Consider the following 15,887-nt stretch of genomic DNA (forward strand, 5'->3'; position numbering starts at 1 on the left):
AGTCAAGGCAAGCGGCGAGAGGTGGAGGTGGACCCGGAACTAGAGCCAGGCTTCCCCTGCCTTTCCCATGCCAGCCCGTCTGTCTTCCCAGCCGTCCTCCCAGCCGCTCTCTCAGCCGCTCTCTGGGTCTGGTTCATCTCCTTCCCGCCCCGCCCTCACCCCAGGCCCTGGCCCTCCGGCTTTCTTCCCCAGGGAGCAGAACTCCTAAGCCCAGCCCCAGGAAGTCTACCACCAGAGGCTTCCTGTAGAGGCCAGGGGTGCAGCTTCCTCGTGTCTGGTAGTTTCTCTCTGCTTACAACCACCAGTGGGGGGCGGTGCTTGTACCCCCAGTGCTCTGCGCCCTGGTCTCCCGGGGGCCTCCTTCCCAGCACCTACCTGTCAATAATGACCGGATCAGAAGGCGTCTCATTCCGGTTGCCACAGCTCTTCCGGTCACAGCACCGGCTGGCGGAAGAGGAGTGAGAAGGTGTGTCTGTGTGCGCATGCGTGTGCGCAAGCGTGTGCACACGTGCTTCCGGTTGAAGAAGGTGCCTCCTGTCTCTGAGTATGGAATCCCTGTCTGGGGGCCTCACTTCCAGGAGCCTTCGGGAGAAGGGTCCTTCACCGGGACCTGAAGAGCCAGGTTGGCCAGGAGACCCTTGTCCCAAAGGCATGCTACTCCTGGAGGATTCAGTAAAGGCAGGCTGCAGGCCACCTCCAGGGTCTCTCTCACATAGCAAAGGGCTCGGATTTTAGCATGCAGCTCAGGATTTACCAGAAAGTGAACCCACCTATGTAACCAGCATCCAGTCAAGAAAGATCGCGCAATCAGTGCCACAGAAGCCTCCCCACGCCCCTTCCTTGTCACTACTAATCCCAAGGGCAGCCAGGGTCCCAACCAGATTTTTGAACACTGTTCTCTTTTCCATTCAGGAGGAACTGCTTTTCAGGACCCCGTGTGAGGGGCATCTCCTGGGGAGACCTTATCTAGAAATGCCAAGCTCTGGGGGTAATGGGGAAGGGAAGCCAAGAGCTGTGTCCGCCCCACCCCCACCTCCCCTAGGGAGCACCCTGAGGCTCACCCAGGAGGCAGCAAAGTTTCCTCTCTCTAGCTTCTAAGCTAATCCGGGAGGCCCAGCCCTGCCCCCCCCCCCCCCCCCCCCCAGCAAGCCTCCCCTGAGCTTTATTAGTTAAGCTTTCCAGTGGTGGCAGGAGGCCTGTCTTACAAAAACACTTGGAGAAGCCATATAAACAGGCCAGGCTAATGGGGCCTCAAGGATCCTCTCTTCAGCCAGCACTGTGCTCAAGGGCCTCCTTCCTCCCCCATTGCCTCCCCCCATCTGGCTTCCCGAGGGAGCTTCGAGGAGCCGGGCTGTGTCGGCAGTGGTCGGGGCAGGGCCCGGTGGGGACCCAGAGACAAAGGTGCAAGTGTCCCAAACCTTCTCACCTGCACATGATCTCATGGGTGAGCAGCACGCGGCACATTTCGGGGTTCTTGTCTTGCCCCTCATAGATGATTGCCTGGGGGAGAGGAGGAATGCACACTCAAGAGGAAGGAGGTTGTTCTCAAGTCCAAGTGTAGGGGAGAGATGGGCCCTTCTCCCAGGGAAGATCCCGCCCTCCAACTTGCTCTGGGGCGCCCAAGAAGGCAGAGCAGGAGCTGGGACCGGACTCCCCAAACCAGGAGCCCCAACAGGGGATGCGGTGGGCAAGGGTGGCATGAGGTGGGTCTATAGATTCTGTTTGTCCACAGGCAGCTTTTTCCAGAGCCAGCTCTGTTTGGGGCTGGGGAGGTCCCCAGACCAAAAGGTCGGGCTGTTGGTGGGGTAGACACACTCCTATCTCCACTGTTCCCATGGCTCTAGGTGATCTCTGCCTCCTGCTCGCAAGCACTGTTCCTCCGGGCTCTCCCCACCAGTCTCGCTCCCCATCCCAGGCCAGTGTGTCTCCTTTGTGCTATTGGATCAGCCTCCCCACCAGCTCCCTGGCCTCTACTCTGCCCCGCAGCAAGGAGGGAGCTCCCTAAACTGTAGCTCCAGTTTCCCACTTTATGTCCCCTTGTGCCTCCAGGCCATCCCTCATTGGTGGGGTCCCTCTCTCTCTCCAGACCTCCTCCCACCCGTTCCACACTTATCTCCACACAGTCCCACTGACTGCTGCCTCATTTGCCTCCCAGACCACAGTGGCCACAGGCTTTCTAGAAAGAAACCATTTCTTCCCCTGCCCTGAGATTGGGTGGAGGCTGCTAGAAGACTGTTGGAAAGCCCGTCTCCACCTTGCATTCCGGGCCACTAATGGGCCCATTTGTGACCCAGCCCTGCTCCTTTCCAGCATGCACGACTTCTCTGAAACGCCCTTACACTTGGGGCCCTATCTTGGGCAGGATCCATCAGGATTTACTCAGGTTTCAATTTCCCCAAGCTCCTTATGCTGGCCTCTCAGCCTCCTGTGACCTTCTAGACCAGCAAGCACTAAAGGTCTGCAGTAGAAATTCTGGGGCCCCACCCAGTCCCCCTTTAGTGGACCAGGGCACCATCCCCCAGCTGTGGTTAGTGGAGGCTGGTGAAGGCTTTCTCTTGAGAACTGCTCTCAGCAGATAGGAGTTGCCTAGCTTGGAAATGTCTGGAAGGTTACTCTCCCCATGGGAGTGGTTCCCAGACAACCACTGACTGATACAGGGTACAGAATCCTGGCCTCCTTGCCTCAAGGGGGCGTGATTCTGTTGCCATTCCTTCTCTAGAGCTCCCTGGGGATCAGGCTGAGACTAGACTCCAGCTGGAACCACATCCTGGCTGAGCCCTGCTCAGCCTTTTCTGTCCTGCTTCCCTCCCTTACCTTCTCCTGAAAGGTTCACTCCTGCTTCTCAATAAAGCACACACACCTGCATGCCCGTCTAGTTTGGCCTTGTAGGGGAGGTCACCTAAGACAGGTGTCTTTGTACAAACATTGTCTTTTTCCAGATTGGAGGGTGAGGCCACCCAGCCTCCTGCCACAGGAGCTGGACCAGTGGGGATGAGGAGCAAGGGGGAGGTGGGGCCAGGGGTGAGGGTGCTCACTCAGATGGGGTCCAAGAGGGGGGCAAGACGGGCTTAAACATCCCCTGGATGGGCTCACCTGCTTGGACATGGAGTCAATGAGGCGCACATAGAGATCCTGCTCTGTCCGAAGTCCTAAGGGTGGGGAGGTGGAGAGGGCTTGCTGTGGCCTCTAGTGATTGAACCACACTCAGCACCCTCCCCACCAGGAGCCACAGGAAGGAGTGAGCCTTACTTACCATTGTTATACACCAGCCGGAGGCGATAGTGGATCCCATTGTTGGTCTTTTCAGCCCCAGGTTCCTGCAGCGCCAAGATGGGGATGCTCAGCTTTCCCCTGGCTCCTCCAGTCTCCCCTCAGCACTTTCTGCCTAATCCCACCCTTCCTCCCTCCCTTCCATCCATCCCACCCCCCCACTTCACCCCTCCACCATGGTCCATCCGTCTACCCTATGGGAGGGGGTTCCCTGAACCCACCCCTTTCCTCCCCCCTGCTCTGGTGCTGTGAGCCCACGAGCCTCTCACTCGGTCCTTTTCCACGAAATCGATGAAGGCCGTGCGCTCCACCTCCACAGGCTGCCCCTGCCGGTCATACATGGCCAGCACGAAGTGGAAGAAGTTGGATTTCCTGAGGTTGGAGGGTGGCTGCTTCTCAAAATGTGCGCGTGCCAGGCCCACGCCGCTGTGAGGAGGAAAGGGGCTGCCAAACCACCGGACAGGCTTGGGGGGTTGGGGGATGGGGAGAAAGACCCCAGCACCTCCACCAGGTTTTGGGGGAGGCTGGTCAGGGTACCGTCCTGCCACAGCAAGAGTCTAGACCAGAAATCAGGTGGGCTGGGGCCCTTCCATCCCTGCCCGGGATATCAATTACAGACACGGCTCCCCGGACTGATGTCACCCTTGCCTGCTCCCTTGGGAACAAGGGGCAGAGTGGGCAGCCGCCGAGACACCCACCCCTGCCAGGCCCCCTCCCAAGCTTTTCCCTGGGCCCCACATTTTGAAAGGCTGATCTATCTCTAAAACCAAAGGTATGGACCGCCCATCTAACTGACCAGAGGCTCCTGTGACTGCCCTTTAGAGCATCAGGGGGCAACTAGGAGGTTCTGGACTAAATGTCCCACATGGTACCCCAGCCCACGACTGTGTTCATGAGCCTGTGGCATCATCTGGGAGATGATGGTGATGTCCCTCAGGCTCTCAGAGACATTAAACTGGCTCAGGGCCATTGCTCTGCCCAGCCCGGACCCTGGGCTATGTTTGAAGGCAGAGGGTGCACCCCTCAGGAATACAGGGACCAGCCTTCACAGGGTGGGAAAGATATACCCTGGCTCTCTTGGGCAGGAGCACCCTTTGGTCTAGCCTCGCCAAGAGCTGTCTCCTGGCTCATCAGAAATGACTCCTAGAAGGGGTGTCCTGCTGATTCAGACAGTGGAGCATGGGACTCTTGATCTCAGGGTTGTGGGTTTGAGCCCTATGTTGGGTGTACAGATTACCTAAAAATAAAATCTTAGGAAAAAAAAAAAAGGAAAGAAAAAGAAATGATTCTTACAAGCCAGGGCCAGGCAAGAGCAGGAGGAGAAAAACAAAGGCCCCATTCTCCAAATACTTCCTCAGCCCCAGCGATGTACCAAGTCTCAGACCCAAGGCACTAAGTGGGGCTAGAATTAAATGCCTGGAAGGGAGGGGCGCCTGGGTGGCTCAGTGGGTTGGGCCGCTGCCTTCGGCTCAGGTCATGATCCCAGGTCCTGGGTTCAAGCCCCACATCGGGCTTTCTGCTCAGCAGGGAGCCTGCTTCCTCCTCTCTCTCTGCCTGCCTCTCTGCCTACTTGTGATTTCTCTCTGTCAAATAAATAAATAAAATCTTAAAAAAAAATGCCTGGAAGGGAGGGAAGACAGATACAGAAGGCTATGACCAAGACAAACAAACAAACAACAACAAACAAACAAATAAACAAAACAACTCTAGAAACAAAGGAAGAAAAAAGTGAATTTCTGTGAGAAATGAGGTTCAGAAGCCTTCGTGGAGCTGGTAGCTTTCCCCCTGGTTCTTGAGGAATGAATGGGAGCTCAACAGAACAGGGAAAGGGGCAGAACAAAGAGCATGAGGAATGGCTGTACATGTGAAGGTTGGTGTGGCTGGACCATGGATTCTAGAAAGTTAAGTGAAGAGAAGAAAAGGTTGTATTGGAAGTGCCAAGTCTGGAGAGACACAAAAACCAGGTCCTGAGTTTAGACTGTCTCCTCTGGGCCAACGTCTTGAAAAGACGGTTCCTCAGGTTTCTCATGGCTTTAGACCCTCCCTCTACAAAAGGCAACTATGGCCACCGTTGCTGGGAAATGAGGCTTCACAGCATGTGCAAGTGTGTGTAGGGGGCCCTGGGACACCCTCCAAGAGTAGACCCTCCATAACTTCACTCAGGTTGGTTCTCCTCATGTGTGGTAGCCAAGATGGCACTCCATGAGCCGCACTTCCTGGTATTTCTGCTGTTGTGTAGTGCCCGCCCAGACTGTATCAGGGTTGGTCTGTGCGGTCAATAGAATGTGGCACAAGTGATGGCAGATGATTCCAAGGTTAGGTCATAAAAGACATGGTGGCTTCTGCCTTGTTCTATTGGATCAGCCCCCGGGGGCAAAGCTGGCTGCCATGTTGTGAGGACACTCGAGCAGCCCTGTGGAGGGTCTCGGTGGAGAAGAACCAAGCTCTCCTGCCCACAGCCAGCACTTAGCTTGCCAGCTGTATGAATGAGCTACCTTGGAAGAAGATCAGCCCCAGCGACACCTTCAGATGACTGCAGCCTCAGGAGAAGCACGAGCTGCTCCCTCACTTCTGACTCTGAGAAACTATGTGAGGCAATGTGCATTTGTTGTTTGACACTCCTGAATTTTGAGCTTTTTCTTTTTCTTTTTTTTGCACCAATTTTGCTGAGGGATAAGTCTTGAGCAATACAATGAAAGGCCACCAGAAGGTTCTGAGGCCCGGTAGGGCTTAGAAGATGCTACCCATGGGGAGGGTGCAGTGGGGTGGGAAAGCGAGAAACCCCTGCAGGGATGCAGAGGAGAGCATGAGGATGGCACAGCTGCCTTGAACCATTCAGACCAGAGTCCCATCAGGGACATGCCATTGTGGAAACATCTGCCATATGCATCACTCCTTAATGCTGTTCTTATAATTTTAAATCAACTTACTCTTACTCTGCTTCATGCAAAAACCATAATGACTGGGCTATCCTGGCTTGAGACGCTTGTGTTTTTACTCGTACATCTTACAGTAAATACATAACATTCAAAGAACAATTGTTCCACCTCCTTAAGCCTGCTTGGGAGCCTTGCTGGTCCTGGTGAAATGCTGATTTCAGGATTGGGTGATGGGTCTTGCTGGTCTCTGATCAAGAGAAGTTGGAGGGGACCACGGTCACCTTCTCTCTTCCCCATCAAAAGTTCTTTCTACAGGTGCCCCTTTCTCCCTCCAGCTTCCCACCTCCTCTGCCCTCTCCTCCCCTCCCCCTTAGGGCAAGAAGTCCTTTTAAGTCCAAGCCTTGACCCTCCAGCTTCCCTTTTGCCAAGAGGCAGGGAAGCCCGAAGAGCTTTGATCACAGCAGGTCCCTGATTACTGCTGATGAATATGCTAATGAGGCAGCAATCCTGACTCCTCCTCCTGGCCCCAGGACCAGTTTGGGGGGAGGGGGGAGAGAAGCTCCATGGGTCAGGTTCCAGAACCACCTGAGGGGAGAAAAGGCGGAAGGGGGTGGGCTCATGGAGCCCTCCCAGATCTCTCACTCTGCCCTTTATTCCGTCAGCTAGACCAGGAGAGGTGCCTGGAAGGCTCTCAGATGGCAGGGCTGGAAGGTACAGAGAAAGGGGCCTTCACAGGGGAGGGGTCGATGCGGAGCAACAACCCAATCCCCTGCACCGATCTATACACCCTTCCTTCACAGACATCCCTGGACTTGCAGGCCAAGAGTAAATTAGTGATGCTGGCAGGAGTTCCCTCTCTCAACCATCCCTCTTGGCAAATATCAGTCTGTCCTGGGTCCTGGCTGCCTGCCAGCTCCTGCCAGGCTTCTAAGGACCAGACCTGGGGAGTCTGGCCCAGGTCCCAAGCTGAACTCCCTCCACAGGGCTGCCCTCCATACAAGAGGGGATTCCTGGGGGGAGAGGTCAGGAAACCCAGGGAGAGGAAAGAGGGCAGGTACCGCTGCCTGCTGCCTGGGGCCTGTGGACCAGTATCCAGTGCTGCTGGCTGGGGGATGGGGAGGGGGCTGCATTGCCTCACGTGCCTGTCCCACCCCAAAGCCGGAGGGTTGGGGGAAGCTCATTTTGCTTCTTCTAAGGCAGCCTGGCATTGGCATCATCCTGTTTTCCCCCCACCTTGCTGAGTGGGTCTGAGGCACCCTCATCCTCTGGGGCTCACACCCATCCAGGCAAAACAACGGGACAGGTGGCTAGCTTCCAGCTTCCAAACAGGGTTACCATAAAGATCAAGGACAGAACAATATGAGTATTACAGCTCCAGCTTCCCCCCACCAAACCACAAGACCAGGAGAGGACTGCAGAGTGGGCAAGACCCAGGGCACACCCAGGGCCGCTCCTGGTCTGTGACTCTCCAGTCTCCCCTGTTCATACTCCTGCTGGACCAGTGAGAGAGGCTCAAGGTGAAATAGAAAAGTTTTGCTTTGGAAAGTCATTATCGTATTTCCTGCGAACAAGAGACGGAAGACGGACAATGACAGAAGGATCAGGACCTCAGCAAGAATGTGGGGGTAGCTCTGTTCCCCCGTGCGCCTCCACCCCCACCGTGCAGTAGGGGACCAATCTGCACGCCTAAATAAAGGACAAGGCCCAGAGGAGAGGGTTGGGGAGGGGAGAGACTTCAGCTCCTCTCCCCCTTGGGAAGAGCTGATGCTCTTGTAATGAGAAAACAAACCAGGATTAAAGAACAGAAAGAAAGAGAGAGAGAGATACACGCAGACAGCTCAGAAAATGGACACAGGGGACGCCCAGAGGTCAGAGAGCCCCTGCTGGGTGCAGACGTGTGGGAGGCGGGAGGTGTGGCTGCTGTCGGCTCTCACGCTAGCTTAGAGACAGAGAGATGTGGATGAAGGCCTGTGTCTCTGATTCTGCAGTCTCCCACTGGGCCGTACGGAGCAAGTGCAAGGATATCTATGGATAAGAATCCCTTATCTAAAAGGAAAAAGGGAAGCAGGAGTAGAGTCCCTGAAGTCTGGAGACGCAAGGGTTCAAATGCAAACAGTTTAAGTGGGAAGTGATTCCAGCAAACATAGGGCTGGGGTTGGGGAATGAGAAAGAGAAGGAGAGGCACTCCGTAAAAGGGTGCCGCAAGTCACCACTGTGAGCCACTGCAGCTTCTCAGTCCTGCTGGGAGCTCTGGAAACAGTCTAGAATAGAGCAGGTGCTTTGGAGGAGGGAGCTGGGGTAGTTATCCACCAACTTCAGTTAGTCATTGGTGGAAGGCGGGGTGGCGGGGGGAGGTCCTGGGAAGTCATTTCTCAGTCATTTCTCACACCTGGCCCTGTGTGCAAGTGAGCAGAGCAGGCTCCGGCAGCCTAAGGTAGTCTCCAGAACCAGGTGCTGGCAGCAGAAGCAGACCTTTCACCAAGGTGGCGGGGTACCAACCACCAGCCATCCAGAGGCCTGCGGTGTGTTAGAAGCCGGTAAGACTACAGCCCAAGGGACTGACTGCAACTTGGCAGACAGGTATAAGAATGGCTTCACCAGGTATATGAGTTGCTGGGGCCTATAATTCAGAGATATCTCGTTCCCTTAGCATCACTAGAGCACGAAGCATGCCACACAGATGCCTTTCTCAGATAAAGCCAGCTGAATGGTGAGAACCGCCACATTCATCACTTTTGTGAGGTTCCAAAAAGAATTACACATCTCTTGGCTTTCTTAAAAAGATTGTTTTCAACAAAATGCTCAAAACAGTTTCCTATCCACTCTGGAGTGTGCCAAGGGCGGGGCATTTGCTCTTGTACTAAAGAACCCAGACACAGGAGGGGAAAGCGCTCATTTTCATATTTCTACCGTGGCCTGCTCACCCGCGTTCCCATCTTCTGTTCTAGAATGGCCCGTGAGTTAAAAGGCAACAGTGGCAGGCAAGCGTCGGTGTGCGCAGCTACTTTATGGTCTGAGGACACGTGCTTTGTAGCAAGCGTGGGTGTGCATAGGCTTCTGGAGTACGGTGCTGGGAATCCAGGTTAAAGTTGACAACAAGGACAAACCTGACCTTCCCGGCAGGGGCCATCAGGTGGCCTGTGTCTGGGGGATGTGGGTGGGGACATGCTGGGGGCTGCAGGGTTGTCTGGCTGCTATTGTGGGGGTCCCAGTGGTCCCTGGAGACGCTCCTTCCCAGGGCAGGGCAGGACCCACCAGAGCAGCTGCTGGACCCTGCCACGGGGTTAGAGTATGGAGAGCACAGCACCACTCAACTCTGTCCTCACGAGGTCACTTGGGGCTCCTTACATGCCTGACTATATGCTTATAAAAAATACAAATAATTTAAAACAAGCATCCCAAGTCCCTCAGAGGACCAGTGGCCCAGGCTGGAGTTTTGCCTCCCCCCAAAGGCATCCTTGGACCTTCTCCCTTCCCATTAGCCCCCCACTGACCTAACTCTTGTCTGCCTTGATAGCCCAAGTTTCTGAGCAGTGCCTTGGCTTGGACCTGATCTGCCTGGGAATCTGGGATGCTGGGGAAATGGGGACAAGCCCTAAGGTCATCCGCAGTGGGCGGGAGGCTCCCCCAAGAGGTAGAAGGAACAAAAAGCATATGTCTCCCGCATCTCATCCCTTGTCTCGCCTTTCCCTAAAATTTCTGCTAATAATTGCAGCCCTATCCCAGCCCACTACATAGGTCTCTTTTATCTCTGTGTCCGCTATTCCTCCAAGTGTCCCACTGGCCCTGTTCCCTGCAGGCCTCCCCTGGGCCCCTGGGACTGCTGGGAGCCATCAAACTGGGCCTGGCCTTCCTGGTCCCAGCCAAGATCCATTGGCCTAACCCTGCCCAGCCCAACAGGCCCAGCCCCTAGTTGTGCTACAGACCAGAAAGATAAAAGCAGCAACCCACTGGGGCACACCCACATTGACCATGCGGGCAGAGAAAGGAATTGGAGGCTCTGAATCTGTGTCTGGAGGGGTCTGCGGGAGGCGAGGCTTTGGGCTGCTTCATATTCCCTACTTCTGCTGCTGGGCAGTGGGTAGGCTCACCTGCCACAGGAAGTTATCTCAGCCACCCAGGCACCCCCAGTGGGGTGGGGGAAGGGAAAGGATCTCACTAGCTAGCTCTCCCACCCTTCTTCTTGCCCTCCATTCCACCTAAAGCTTGCCCACTCTGCTTCTCTCTGCCCACCCCCTCGCCACCCACCCATAGGCCTGCCTGCCAGGTCCCAGGCTGAGGAGCGGCTATTAATTATTAAAGCAAACAAAAGCATTTCCTAGCAGGGAGGCTAGCCTGCAGCTGCTTACAGGAAAGGCAGCCCAGCTGGCTTTCTCAGGGCCGGCCTGTGTACTGGGACCTGCTGGAGGGAGAGGGCGGGTTTGGGTCCTGCAGGGGTCTCCCTGGGCCGGGAATCCCATCAGGAGAGGAGAGTTGCTTCTGGGCTGAGCACCCCAGCAAGAGGAACACAGGCTGGGGCTGGCATGGGGTCCTTGTTTAGAGCTCCCCACTGGGAAGATCCTGCCAGCCCTGGAGGTGCCAGACTTCCCTTCCCTTCCCTCTTGCCTCCAGGGCAAGGGCATGGAGCCCCTCTCTTCCCCTACCCTTCTTTTGCTCAGAACTTCCCTTCCTGTTGGCAGAGCCTCCCTCACTGATCTTGGCAGGTTTGGGGCCGTCTCCTCCATCTCCACCTTCTGTAAAACTTGGCATCATAAAGCTGGAAAGCAGTCGCCACCCAGTATCTGGTTCCTGGAGTCAGGTAGATGCTGAAGACCACCAACATAGGGAGGGGAGCCCAACAAAAAGGGATCTGGGAACTTAACATGCACTCCTATTTCCTTCAGCAGATACTCATTGCCCCCCTCTCTGCTGACTGCTCCAGCCTGTCCTGGTGCTGGGGACACAAGGACGAATAAGCCCCCATCCTTGCCCTAAAGAAAGGCACGGGCTGGTGGGGCACTGCTGATTCTGGGCTGTGGCCAGGATCCTTAGGCAGTGCTGAGAACTGTTCCTGAGGTCCAGGTGGGAGGGCACACATACAGAAGGTGCTGGGGTACAGTGGGTCCCCAAGACTGTAAGATTTTATTCAGTGGGTAGGTGGGTGCTGGGGCCAACAAGAGGCATTGTTAGATGCCAAGTATTGTGCCAATGGCTAGAAGGGAGTTTGGGATTAGACAATGGTAAGCCCTGAGTGCTGAATATCTGGGAGGAAGGAGGGGTGACTGAAGTTTTTAATCAGAGAAGGACATGATCAGAGCAGAGTTCTTCAAAAATATTGCTCTGGTCCCCCTGGGACATGGCAGATGGTTTTGGGGAAGAGGTGAGAGCCTGGGGCTGGGGCAGTGGGATAGCAGGCTGCAGTGGTAAACGGGGATAGATTAACCTTCAAGCCAGGGAGGAAAGAGGTGAAGGACAGGGGTGAGCCATTGTTAAAAGTTGACCTCAGACATGAAGAAACATCTAGGAGCCTTGACCATCAGGGGGCTGTGGGGCAAGGCATCAAAGATGACTGTCAGATCCCAAGCAGGCTTGGGGAAGAGCGCTCCTGGGCAAATTTCCCAAAGGTGACCGGGACAGAAGTCAGGTAGAGGTTGAAGAGGGAGGTAGGGATGGGGAAAGGAATGTTTGTTGCTGCTGTTTCAGGATGGAAAGACCTGAGCCGAGGAGGACCGGCTGGACTGACCGGGGATCAAGACACAAATGGGAGATACAATGGGCCACTTTGGGAAGAATGAGGAGAAAGGATTAGCCTGCTCTTCAGTGGAAGGAGGTGGTCCAGAGTCAACCAAAGGGGGCAGGGGTGTGTTCCCAATCTGTGTTCTGAGGCAGAGAAGTCTCTTGACTTGCAAATAAGAAGCCCAGGCCTGAAGAAATGCCCCTCTTCCAACTGGGGAAGCCTTCTGAGTCCCAGCGATGTGGTCCCCAGGACTCAGATAGGACATCTCAATGACACTCAAGAACCCCCTCCTCCACGTGCAGACCACACTGCTGATGGTCAGATCCTCTGGGAAAGGGCCCCATCCCCACACTTCTGAACCCATACAGGCTACAAGAGCACCACCTCCTTCGTATCTGCTCCCCCCCCCCATCAAACCTGCTGGCTTGACACGGACAGAGGGTCTGGTCAGAGAGAAACAGGAACCCTAAGCCTCAGGGGTCCCCCTGGAACTCTTCACCCACTCTTACAAGGAGCTCTCACCACAGCTGGTGGTGGACAAAATGACGGAGCCCCCATTAAGGAACAGACCATCTCAAATTAAATACAAAAACAGAACCAACAGAAAATCTGGCAGGATACAGAATTGTTTGCACAGCCCAGTAAAAAAACCCACGTGAATAGGAAAAAGGATGGGAAGGAAATACACTAAAGTGTTGACAGTAGTTGTATCAGAAAGGTAGAATTTTGTTTCTTGCTTACCAATTTTTCTGGAATATACTTATATCATGAATAAAACTATGTAAATTAATTCATAGCAAGCCCCTCTCCTCTTGAAGAGATGAGCTCCAGGAAGAACCCCCCAGCATTCCCTTCTGACAGTCATCAAAGGACAGGAGTGCAGGAACAGGTTTGGCTGGCGCAGGAAACAAGATGTGTGTCTGTTAAGGGCTGAGGTTGGACTTGGACTAGAAGCCACCACTGAGGAACAGGCCCAGGATGGGAATGTTGGGCCCATGTGCCCAGGTGACCCTCCTGCAGAATCCCTTCAGGCTCCTGCTCCAGCAGCGGCTCAGACCTCGGGGAAGCCCAGTTCCCAGGTCCCCAGGGGTCTGCAGAGTCTGCAGCACCTTAGTCTTAACCACTGAGAACTCCAGTAGGATATCTGACTCCCCCCGCCCCCAATACCAGCGCCCCACGACCGCTCACAAGTAGGGGCACAAAAAAGTCCATGGTCGGGTGCTGTGCGGACAGGCCAACAAACCATTTAAACTTCCTCTCCAACCCAAGAGTCCATTCCCTATCCAGGCCCTCTGCCCAGACTCCTGCAAAGGCGTTGGCATGGATGCCAGGCTCCCAGGGACCCTCTGCCTCCTCCAGGACCCCCCAGGAAACCACTTTGTGGAGAGGCGGGGCCTGAGCGCCAGGCCTGAGCCCCAATCATTCCAGCCAAGGCGACTGTCCAGCTCGCCTGTTCCCCACTCTTCAGCCTCCAGCCTCTTCTCTGGCTCCACACGCACCCCTCCTTCAACTCTGAGGGGCGTGGGAAAGCAGAAAGGGGGCTGGTTTTTGTGCCTTTCCTGGCAGAGAGCCTCGAATTGGACCAGGAGAGGCACTGGGACTGCCCACGAAGGAGGGGTTGCCTGTTACTTGACGGCCGGTGGCTGTGGGTCATGGTTCAGGGACTGCGGGCAGCGAGGCCACCTTTTACTCTAGAGTCATGGACCGCCGGGCCCCCTGAGCGACAGTTAGAAATCAGAAATCAGAGCTGGGACAGCGGCAGAGGCGGCAGAAGCCCCGCCCCGGCCCGCCCCAGAGCTTCAGGAGCAAGCAGAGGCGCTCGGGGAAGGGTGGGCGGGAGAGCTTGCCGCGAGTGTCCAGAGTTAGGGTTCCCCCACCCCTCGCCCCAGCAGCTCAGCAGGCTGCGCGAAGGTGGCGCGGTGTCGTCCAACCCCAGCGCGCCGGGTCGCGCGTCCAAGCGCTTACCTCTGCGCCGCGGTGCTGGCGTCCAGGATGCCCGCGCCCTGCATCCAGGAGCGCACAGAGCCCAAGCCGGCGGGCAGCAGCGGCTCCTCCTTCAGGTTCAGCCCGCCGCGGGGCAGAGTGTCCTGCGCGGGGAACATAAGGGCGCGCGGTCGGTGGGCGCCCCCGCCTCCGGGAATGCGGTCCCGCCGAGGCTGCGGGCGGCTCGGCTCAGCCAGACCCGACGGCAGCGGGCGCCTCCAGGAGCGCAGCGCAGCGCCGGGTCCCCGCGTCTCAGTGCGCGCTCGCCTCCCGGGCGCTCCCTCGGAGAAAGCGGGTCCGCGAGCGCCGGCGCTGTCCCCTCCCCTCCCGGGGCGCGGGGCGGGGAGATGGAGGGATTCCCCCGCGGCCTGAGCGCCGGCGGGCGGACTGCGAGCGCGGCGGGGAGGGCGGGAGCGGAGCCGGCACCCGGTCCGCACGGAGGCGCCCCAGAGGCGCGCTCTGGCGGCTGCCCAGGGCCGCGGTCGTCGGAGGGGGGGCCCGAGCGCCCCGGGAGCTGCCTCCGGCGAGGCGGGGGCGCGGGGCTGCCCGCCCTTTCCCCCTCGCCCCCCCCAACCTCCCGCCCGCCCGCGGCGCCGGCGCGGGGCGCTGATTACCATCCGGGAGGCGGAGGCTGCGGGCGCGGAGCTCCGCGGCGGCGGCGACAGCGGCGGCAGCGGCGGCAGGAGCAGCAGCAGCCGCGCGTCCCGGGGAAAGGCAGGGGCAGCGCCGGGCCAGCAGACGCCGCCGCCGCCGGAGCCCCGCGTGCCCCGGCGCCCCGGCCCTGCCGCAGCCCCGGGCGGCAGCACCTGGAGCAGCAGCAGCAGCAACCCGGCCGACTCCCCCCGGGGCCCGGTTCCCGCGCCGCCCCGCCGCGGCCGCCGCCGGCCGCCGCTCCCCGGGGCCTGGCCGCGGGCCCGGGCCATCCCGCCGCCGCCGCCGCCGCCGCCGCTCCCGGGGGAGCGGGAGTCGAAGGGAGGGAGCGCGGGCGGGAGGAGGGATGGCGGGAGCGGGCGGGCCCAGGGGACTGGGGGCCGGGGGAGGCGGGGGCGGGGCGGCGCGGCCGGCCGAGGGGCGGCCGGGGACGTGACATCATCGGGGGAGGAGCGGCGGGGCCCGGGCCGCCGCGGCGGGGCGGATCCTGGCGAGTCGGTCGCTGGGGCTGGGGGCTGCGGCCTGACTGAGGCCGCGGGGAGGAGCTGGAGGGACCCTCGGGCCCTGGGAGGCCCGGGCAGGGGGCAGCCAGGGCTGCGCTGCGAGGGAGCCGCGCCAAAGCCGAAGGAGCGCGCCACGCCGCGCTCAGAAACCTCCGCAGCCTCGGGGTCGCGGTGGGACAGAACTCGGGCTTCTGGCCTCACCTCCCTCTCCCAAGTACCCGCCAGATTCCCCACGCTGACACCCTGTGCCTGCAGTTGCTGCTCATGTTGACGCCTCCAAGCTTTTACTCTTGATGTTCTTTGCTTGCCCTTACTGTCCTCCTTGCATTTCCCCTGGCGAACCTGACCTCGCCTTAACCTCAGCCTAGGACTCAAAGCTCCCTCTCTCGGAGCCTGGGCCCCAGACCGCTGAGTGGCCTTCCTCAGCCCCTTCCCCGGGTTGTCTAAACCCAAAACATTTTCATTTCCAGCCTGTGCCTTTCTGAAACCTCTTGATTTCTGATTGCAAGTTAGACACTTAGGGCTCAGAGTTAGGACTGGGAGCCCAACGCACTTCCTCTTTCTCCCCTTCCTTCGCAGATTTGCAGATTTCATTCCTTTTTTTTTTTTTTTTAAAGTTTCTGGCACAGAAATCATCTCACCCTTGTTCCTAGGGCAGAGCTGCGTGTGCTCCTCACCTCACATTCTGGCTTGATGTGTCCAGGCCAAGCTTTGAAAAAGCTAGAATGAGTCCAGTACTTTCCTGCAGAACAGCACAGGGGTGGCCGGCCATGCCTGCCGCTTGCTCTCTCAGATAACCCTGGAATAACACTTTCTTGCCCCAGCTGACTCCTATCCTCTGTTGGAGGGTCTCCAAGTGTGCAGTGGGTGGTCCACCCCACAATG

The 15,887-nt window shown here is 57.6% G+C and overlaps 1 protein-coding gene across 5 annotated transcripts in view; it reads right to left on the bottom strand.

The window, feature by feature from the left end:
- Positions 1-14,899, bottom strand: part of EBF4 (EBF family member 4) — a 67,860-nt gene extending 52,961 nt beyond the window's left edge. For all 5 annotated transcript variants that reach the window (XR_007130164.1, XR_007130163.1, XM_047746046.1 and 2 more), the window contains exons 1-7: positions 14,463-14,899; positions 13,831-13,952; positions 3,540-3,696; positions 3,254-3,317; positions 3,094-3,149; positions 1,427-1,500; positions 376-444 (exon numbers count right to left, since the gene is read on the bottom strand). Coding sequence is in view for 3 of the 5 variants with exons in the window: in XM_047746046.1 (XP_047602002.1) it covers positions 376-444; positions 1,427-1,500; positions 3,094-3,149; positions 3,254-3,317; positions 3,540-3,696; positions 13,831-13,952; positions 14,463-14,771 (851 nt within the window). In the remaining 2 variants the exon portion in view is untranslated. The remainder of the gene's footprint in view (positions 1-375; positions 445-1,426; positions 1,501-3,093; positions 3,150-3,253; positions 3,318-3,539; positions 3,697-13,830; positions 13,953-14,462) is intronic.
- Between the last annotated feature and the right edge of the window lie 988 nt (positions 14,900-15,887).

Source organism: Lutra lutra, chromosome 9, assembly GCF_902655055.1.
Source record: "Lutra lutra chromosome 9, mLutLut1.2, whole genome shotgun sequence".
NCBI lineage: Eukaryota > Metazoa > Chordata > Mammalia > Carnivora > Mustelidae > Lutra > Lutra lutra.